This window comes from Prionailurus bengalensis, chromosome F2 (assembly GCF_016509475.1).
Source record: "Prionailurus bengalensis isolate Pbe53 chromosome F2, Fcat_Pben_1.1_paternal_pri, whole genome shotgun sequence".
Taxonomy (NCBI): Eukaryota; Metazoa; Chordata; class Mammalia; order Carnivora; family Felidae; genus Prionailurus; species Prionailurus bengalensis.
Genome location: NC_057353.1, coordinates 74,934,982 through 74,943,501, shown reverse-complemented (window position 1 = coordinate 74,943,501; position 8,520 = coordinate 74,934,982). Strand labels below are relative to the sequence as shown.

General features: G+C 56.0%; 1 protein-coding gene across 1 annotated transcript; it reads right to left on the bottom strand.

Annotated features, from left to right (window-relative positions):
- Window positions 1–2,909: 2,909 nt before the first annotated feature.
- Window positions 2,910–7,420, bottom strand: LOC122496005 (glyceraldehyde-3-phosphate dehydrogenase-like). The gene is made up of 3 exons (XM_043602191.1): window positions 6,812–7,420; window positions 5,674–5,750; window positions 2,910–2,974 (listed from the first exon to the last, which is right to left on the bottom strand). The coding sequence occupies exons 1-3, from the start codon at window positions 7,183–7,185 to the stop codon at window positions 2,910–2,912; spliced, it is 516 nt and encodes a 171-aa protein (XP_043458126.1). The 5' UTR covers window positions 7,186–7,420.
- Window positions 7,421–8,520: the final 1,100 nt, after the last annotated feature.

Genomic DNA, 8,520 nt, shown 5'->3' with positions numbered 1-8,520 from the left:
TCGTGAGCCAAACGAGAGGCTCCATGACACGTTGTGTTATTGTTTTGTTCCCAGACCAACAAAGAAAAGCTCGGTGGGCAGCGCCAGCTGGCTCATCTGGTAAAGGAGAACTTTGAGGCCGGGAAGCTTCCAGATAGAGGCCGCGCGCTGGCCCAAGCAGGCCCGGGCACCTGCAGGCCTCTCCAGGTAATGTGATTTCAGGCCATCCCAGCCCCTTCTCTGGCTCCAGCTGCCTCGTCTGTGGGACAAGAGGGACGGGAGGGGGTTCAGGGGTTTCCTGCAGGTGACCCTGGCCCAAAGAAGGCTGTTCCTCTGAAGGGGGCAGCCCCGACCGTCCCCACCACCCTGTGTGCCTCAGCGTGAAGAAGTTCCTGGCGTCTGTCTCCACCCGCCACAGGCTCTGATCCAGGAGGGTGGGCAGGGCCAGCCCAGGGGCAGATCACAGGGCAGGCAGGAAATAGGGGCTCCTCCTGTCCTGCCGGGGGACAGAGGTTTTCCCCCGTGGAGACCCTTCTCCTGCCTGCCTGTAGCCCCCCTCCGTGCCCACGGGACCTTGGCCGCACCGACCTCCAAGCAGACAAAGCCTTTCTCACTTTAGGGACCTCTCCTCCGAGATACAAAGATCCAGAACCCGAGCCCCTGGCCAGGCTCTCAGCCTGGCCAGCGAGACTTCCTGCCTGACCCGAGCTAACTGCGTTCAGCCCTCAGTTTCCTCTTCTGTTCCCGGGGGGGGCTTGCGGCAGCTGCAACTAAGACCCCTCTGTTCTCCAGTTGGAGGATCCCCTCACCCACGGGGAGAAGCCACAAGAGAACACTGTCATCCCTGCCGAGTCCCCTGAGGGCCATCTGTCCCTTCTGCTTGGCGTCTCCTGGGGCCCTGTGAAGGGGGGGCCAGCTCGTTCTGCTCCTGTCAGAGGAGAGGGCGGGCAGTCAGAGAGGGAAGCCGGAGTCACACTGCCCACGTTCGAAGACTCCCTTGAGGAGTCGGGGAAGCCCAGGGACCCCGTGGCGGGTTAAATGGTGTCGCCCACCCCCAAGAGATCTATCCACCGGGAAGCTGTGAACGTGACCCTGTTCGGCGGTGGGTCTTCGTAGGCGTAATTAAGGATTTCTAGATGAGGGATGGAACCCTAAATCTAATGACGGATGTCCGTAGGAAGAGAGGGAGGTTGGAGAGGCAGAGGGGCACAGGGCAGAGGCGTGTGAAGACAGGACTCACGCGGGCGTGATGGGCCTACAAGCCAAGGAATGGCGGGGGTGACCGGAAGGAGCCCACCCGCCAGGGCTCCGCATCCCTCCTGGGGCCTCCACCACTATGACAGGACACACGTGTGGGAGAGCAGCCCCGGGAAACGAGGACAGACCCCGTATCGGTGATGTTTCCAGAAACAGGCAATCCCATGCCTTGGAGGCTAAAGGAGACCACGTGTGACAAACTTCCGTTTCCCTCCCGCCAGCCAGCTTTGCAGGCTCCCCGACTGTTCTCACTTCCCCTGCTGCAGCCCTGAGGTCAAAGAGGAGGGGAGTGGGGGGGCGGGTAGGGGGGAAAGACAGGGAGAGAAAGAGAGAGAGAGTGTGTGACCCGGTGTGAGTGTGGTATGCGTCTGTCGTGTGCACGTGGGTGACAGGCGGGATGCGTGGGCGCGTGTGCAGAGCTGAGAAGAAAGGCCTACGGGGGGGGGGGCCCAGCTTTGGCCCCCCTGTGCCTCTCCCACCTCCCCCTGCCCCATGCACCCACCATCCGGGAGACAAAGCACTCTCCCCTCTCCCTAAAGCCAAGGGCCAGGCCACCGTCACCAATCGGCAGTTGTCCCAGGGGCAGAGACACAGCCCGGGTGGGTGCAGGGAACGACGGGCCTGCACGGCCCCACCGCCGGCACCGAGCCTCGCTGGCCCTGCTTCATCTTCGTGGGCAGCCGCCGCCTCGTGCACAGCGGTCTGGGGAGGACACCGCCGTGCCTCCCAAGGTCTGGACCAGCCCGGCCTGGGGTCCCTTCCAAGGACACCCGTGTCCCTCCGGCCGACATGGCAGCCGTGAACGGAGCAGCTGTGCGGGTGTCCTGGCCGGGCCTGGCCCCCTCCCCCCAGCCTTAGCGCCGGGCCAGGGGCTCAGGGAGGTGCCTGACGACCGCCGCCACCTGGCCCAGGGCCTTGCCACGTAGGAGAGAGAGGCCCGTTGGTTATGTCATCGAAAACACTGGCGGGAAGTCACATTTCCCTTTTGTGGAGGCAGCTGAGAGGCCTGGCCTGAGCTCCGGGGTCTCCAGGGCTTACGCCCAAGAGACAGGGGCTGGTGACCGGCCTCCCCTACCCTCCAGCTTATGGGGAGCTCGGGAGCTTCCCAAAGAGCTCAGCCCCACCCTCCCCCACACCCGGGGGGCTCCCGGGTGCCTCCAGTAAAGCCCCAGCCCCTCCCCACCAGCTCCGGGGCCCTGAGGGTCTGGCCTCCTGCCCCTCTTATCCCCAGGCCACCGGGCTCCCCGACGCTCTCACGTGCTGACCCTCCCCGGACACGCCCGGCGTTCACCCCCCCGCTGCCCTTCTTCACTCTCCTCGTCTTGGCTGAAGTGTTTCTTTCCTTCCCGGAGAGACTTCCCTTCAGCCACGCGGTCTGTCGGTTCCCCTCTTCCCAACCTCATCACTTCCTGTCCCCTCGTTTTCCCTCACAGTGTGTGTCCTGACCACCTGAGCATCTGTATGCGCTCGTTTGTGAGTTCGCCTGCTTAGGGTGTCTTGCCCTCACAGGGCCGTGCGCTCCCCCAGGGCGTGGATTGTTCTTTCCTTTCCACCTGCTCAGGCGCAGTGTGTAGTTTCCGGCACGTCGAAGAGGCCTGCGTCAGTCAGGATAAATTCGGTTATGCCGCAGTGACACATATCCCCAGACTGTACGTAAGGACTTAAAGCCGCCCTCAGGGGTTCAGGCCGGTAGGACCGCCCACCTTGACTTTCTGCTTTCCATAGCAGAAAGGAGGAACTATGGGGAATCACACACCGGAGTTTAAAGTTTTTACCCAGAAGTGACCTACTTCCCTCCGTTTCATTGACCAAAGCAGCTCACACAGCCCTGAAGAGTCAGAAGGAAACAGAGGCAAAACGTTTCGGAAGAGCCCCAAGGTCAACAGCCAAAACGGTCATAGTTGGCCAGGTCTTCTGCATTCATGACCCTGTACACAGGGATTCTGTAGCTCTACCTTCAAGAAATGGTGGAATCCATGTCTGCCTCCTGGAGTCTTGGTTGGCCGTGACTCGCTATGACAAACACAATGTGGAGGAGGTGATGCCGCGGCATCTACAACCTAGGCTCAGAGGCCTTGCGCCATCCCACCCGTTCTCTTAGAACCTGGGTCGGCCTTCTGGAAAACGAGGCCTGTGGCCCAGTCACACACCAGCAAGCCAACTGGTGGACCCAGGAGGGGGGTCTCGTGACATCAGCCAGCCCCCGGCGAATCTGCCAGAAAGCCCAGCCAACTTCAGCTGACCCCTGACCAGATGATCACTGCTTCTCCCTGCCCCAGTGGCTTGTGAGAAATGAATGCTTGCTGTTCCAAGCCACCAGTTTGGGGGCAGTTTGTTACACAGCAACAGCAGACTGCTATCAACCCTAATGACAATATGGCGCTTTGTTAAATACTCGTTGAATGAAAGACGGAGAGCAGAGCAGATTCTTTCCCTCTCTTGCTTTCTCTACCAAAGCCCAGGCTGGGCTTCCAGGAACTAGGAATCCTGACTTAAAACGTAAAGCCTCGGGGTGCCTGGGTGGCTCCGTCAGTTAAGCATCCGACTTCGGCTCAGGTCACGATCTCACGGTTCGTGAGTTTGAGCCCCGCATCGGGCTCCATGCCGACAGCTTGGAGCCCGGAGTCTGCTTCGGATTCTGTGCCTCCCTCTGTCTCTGCCCCACCCCTGCTTGCGCTCCGTCTCTCAAAACTGAATAAACGTTAAAAATTTTGTGTAAATGTAAAGCCTCTTGTGAGTTGGTGGAGAGATTTTACGTTCTAACTCTGCAACTCACAAGAGTGGCTCCTTGGGAAACTTCTTTCTCCCTGTGTCTTAGTTTTCCTAGATAGAAAATGAGGGGCTAGATTTGACATGCTCCAATGCCTCTACCAACATGCAGGCTGGAATTTTCCAAGCTGTTCCCTGCAGGCTGCATCTCCCAGAAAAGAGAGACCACTGAGGGAGAACAAGATTCCAAATCGTGTCTTGGGACAGCTGGATTGAACTGGAAACCATGGCTCCATCCCAGGGAGATGGGACCATGCTGCCCTTGAGTACAGGAAAGATAGACAAGAGACCGGGGTTGGGGTTGGGGGTGGGGTTAATTCCCTGGGCTCCTCAAGGGCTCACAGCCAAAATGAGACACCGCCATCATTTAAGCAAGCCCCTCCAATTAGCCAGAACCAGGGGTGAGCCCTCGGGGTACAGAAATGGTCATCCCAGCCCCCAGGTTTCATGAGCCTTTGGTGCCCTGCAGGAGGCAGGGAGGTCTCCAGCCGAAATTAGGATTATATTTCAATTCTGCTTCTGAGCCCATCCCTGGGCTTTTTATTTCACTTAGCGTATTTTCAGTTCCACAAGTTTCATCAGGTTCTTCTTTTATATCTTCTCGGGTTTTGGTTGGTTGGTTGTTTTTTTTTCCCCCCTGAGATTTTCTGTTTCTTTGCTGAGGCTTTCTATTTTTTCATTTGTTTCACGTGTGTTCATAGTTGCTCGCTGAAGTATACTTAAGATCTCAGCCCTAATGTTTTAGCCCCAAGTTTCTTCGGATAATTCTAAAACCTCTGTGTTCATGGTTTTGGAATCTACTGATCATCTTTCGATCGGTTTGAGAGCTTCTTGGTTCTTCCTGGTGCTTGCATGAGGGACTTTCGGTTGAAGCCGAAAGTGTGTGTTATGTTACAGAGACACTGGATCTCACGTAGACCATCTGTTTGGTGTGGCTTTTTCTGACACCGCGGCAGTGAGGAAGGACAGAAAGAGGTCGGAGTTTGGGGGTCACTCTCTGGCCTCCAAGGCAGGGACGCCGGGGGGCTCCTTGTTAACTGTCTCTCAGTTAGTCCTGCTAAGACCCTACCGGTCAGGGGAAGCGGGTGCCGTTACCGCCCCGGCTGTGAATTTGACACCGAGGAATGGAAACGTTCATCACTTGCTCAACCACACAGCCCAATGGGGAATGACAACGGCTGGACCCTGCATCAGCGCATCCACCAAAGCATCAGCTCTGACCCATTCTGGTCCACGGCCTCTGCATAGAGGCTGTGATCATGCCTTGGGCATCCCCATGTCCCGAGGGATGGGGACAGGGCCTGGCCCGCCATAGGTGCTCAGGGCATGTGAAGAGCTAAACCATCACCGGAAGTACCAGCTGAACGTATAAGGACTTGATACTCAGGCAGCACGGGGAAGCCTTGTGGGGGGCCCACCCTCGGAGTCGGTGTATGCTCTGTCCGCCTGGCCCAAAGCAGGCCACTCCACCTCTCTTAGCCTCAGTTTCCCTATCTGAAAGCTGGGGCTAACGAGACCCCAAATTTCAATAAGGTGATAGCTGTAGGAGCATAGCAGCTCCTGGGGTGCCGTCAGCCTCCAGCGTGTCTCTTCCCATTCCCGCCGGTCCGAAGTCCTGTGGAACCTAGCGAGAAAGAACTCATATGGGCCCGAGGGACGATCGCGCACCAGAGAAGCGAGGCTCTGAGAGCTCGGGAGGACATTCGGGGTTAGACCAGAGGAAGACATGGGTGGAGGCCACGGGCCTGAGGGGCAGGCCATCCAGAACAAACAGGAATGGGGAAAGAGCTTTCTGGAAACAGGCTGTGTGTGGAGGAGCCCTGGCCGGCTCTCACTCGGGGCCTCACTAGAATCCAGCCTCACTCTGAGAGGAACCCAGGACACTGCAGCCTGGGAGGCAGACCCTGCAGGGCGGAAAGGCATTGGACTTCCCTCCTCGTGTGACGAAAGGAGAGGCGGGGACGTCTGCCAGCCCCAGACTCCCCGGAGCCAGGTGAGTGCTGGGAGCCTGGTGTCACCGGCACCAGAAGGCCAACCTGCCTGTCTCCTTGGAATTCCTGGGCTCTTTTCAAGAGGCTGGGGCAGCTTCAGTATGAGATCCGGGCCCAGATCAGAAGAAATGACAGCTGTCGGTGGCTTCCGTGGAAGCCCAGGAATGAGGAAGATCGTACGGACGGCGGCGAGGGCCTATTCCAAAAGATGTCAAGCCAGCTTGGTTTCCAGTGGCTTCCAACCCTGCAGCAGCCGGGATCACTGCCTCTCCTGTTCCTCTTCGGCTTCTCCCCAGCTCCAGGGCCTTCTGACCTGAAGACCTTCGATTACCATCTCCCCCCACCCCGAAATGCTACCCCCTGACTCTCCAGGGATGAGTCCTTGTCCCCCTTAGATTTTGGCTGAGGTACCTGCCCAGCCGGCTTCCTCGAAATCTGCACCACCGCCCTCCGGAATCTTGTCCTTTGGGTCACGATGACTTTTGTGACTGCTTTTCTTTTCTTGTTGTTCTTAGCATCTCAGGTCTGGCTCCAGGTTTCTGGAAAGCAGAGACATTGCACTCACGTCCCCCCCCCCCCCCCAACCCCGGCGTTCAGCATGGTGCCGGGCCCCTAGTAGATGCTCCTAGAAACTTCCTGAACAAATGAAGGAATCGCGTACAGAAGATCTGCTTTTCCTAGGAGGGAGGGACTCGAGAGAACTTGCTAGAAGGAGAAATAGAGGAAGCTAAATAGATAAATGCATTTGTGACAACCCTGGACAAAGTTAGGAATTTAATCCAGTTCATAAATTCTTTCTTTTTTTTCCCCTAAACTTGTAGCTTTTGACCACCATCACCCATTTTACCCACCCTTCAAGTGACCCCCCAGCCTTCTCCGTGGTGGTGAAGACCCCAGTGGACTCCACAACATACTCAGCACCAGCATCACCCCATTTGATGTTGGCGGGATCTCGCTCCTGGAAGATGGTGATGGGCTTTCCATTGATGTCAAGTTTCCCGTTCTCAGCCTTGACTGTGCCATGGAATTTGCCGTGGGTGGAATCAGACTGGGACATGTAGACCATGTCGTTAAGGTCAATGACAGGGTCCTTCATGGCGACAATGTCCACTTTGCCAGAGTTGAAAGCAGCCCTCGTGACCAGGCGCCCAATAGGGCCAAATCCGTTGACTCCGACCTTCACCATCATGTCTCAGGGACGCGGCTGGCACTGCACCAGGAGATGCGGCTGTCTGTCCAACAGGGAAGAGCAGAGAGCCACCTCACCTCAGGCAACCACCAACCTGCTCTCTGTATCTGTGAGTTTTGGGGTCAATTCTAATATTAGCATTCTAACATCCCCATTCTGACTGGACTGAGAGGATAACTCATCGCGATTTTGATTTGCATTTCCCTGATGATGAGTGACATTGAGCCTATTTTTCATGTACGTGTTGGCCATCTGTATATCTTCCTTGGAAAAATGCCTATTCAGATCCCCTACCCATTTTTTAAGGGGATTTTTAAAAGTTTACTTATTTCTTTTCAGGAAGAGAGAGAGAGAGAGAGAGAGAGAGAGAGAGAGCATGCACATGCGGGAGGGGCAGAGACAGAACGAGAGAGAGAATCCCAAGCAGGTTCCACGTTCCGCAAGAAGCTTGACAAGGGGCTTGATCTCATGAACCGTGAGATCATGCCCTGAGCTGAAATCAAGAGTCAGATGCTTGACCGACTGAAGCACCCAGGCACCCATTTGGGCTTTTTTTGCTATTGAGTCGCCCATAAATTATTTCTTAATATTTATTAGGAGCCTATTATGTTCCTGCTATGATTAATTCAGCGGCTACAGCTTCTCTTCGGCCAGGACATTCCTGTGGAGGGCTCCATATTTTGAGTATTGGCCCTGACACCTATACTGTTTATGTAATTAAATAAGCTAAAGTCCTTGATCTACAGTCAGGTGGAAACAAATCGATATGTGAATAACCATTTATCAGGAGACAGGTAGTAAAGTTTATTAGAAAGGTTCAAAGGGCTACTAAGACCTGGGAAGGGAAGATGAATTCGGAGCGTGGGTCTGTGGAAGGTTCCTGGGGAGAAGGCGAATCCCAACTGGACTTTTGTCAGGACGTGGTGTTGAATGGGGGTGTGGGAGGAGAGCCCCAGAAAGCTGGCCTGTAGAGTTCAAAATGGTGTGAGTCTAGAGCAACCCACGATGTGGAATATAAATCGAGAAGTCCTTTTCCTTCTGACTGGCCAAGTCTTTTCAACTGTGTGCCAGAGAAAGCCACAGAAGGCCTTGCAACGGGTGAATTGGTGTGCTCCAAGCTGCCGTTAGGAAGGCCCTTTGGCGGATGGAGCAGGAGATACCAGATCCGGCAAGGCAGCCAGAGAAAGGAAAAGTGGACCAATTCAGGAGACAAGGCACAGAAAGATGGGACAGGATGTGACGTCTGGTTGGATAGGAAGCAGGGAGGCATGGGGGAGGGGGGAAGACCAACTGGTCTCAGCAACTGGTCCCAGAAGATAACATGGGACAAAGCCA

Excerpts from the sequence above, each read along its gene's own strand:
- LOC122496005 (XM_043602191.1), bottom strand. The coding sequence starts at position 7,185 with ATGATGGTGAAGGTCGGAGTCAACGGATTTGGCCCTATTGGGCGCCTG. Across the intron at positions 5,751-6,811 it reads ATGGTGGTCAAAAGCTACAA|GCCCGTGGCCTCCACCCATG; the intron begins GTTTAGGGGAAA and ends CCTGCCCCTCAG. Across the intron at positions 2,975-5,673 it reads CTCAGAGCCTCGCTTCTCTG|TTCCTCCTTTCTGCTATGGA; the intron begins GTGCGCGATCGT and ends GATTCCCCATAG.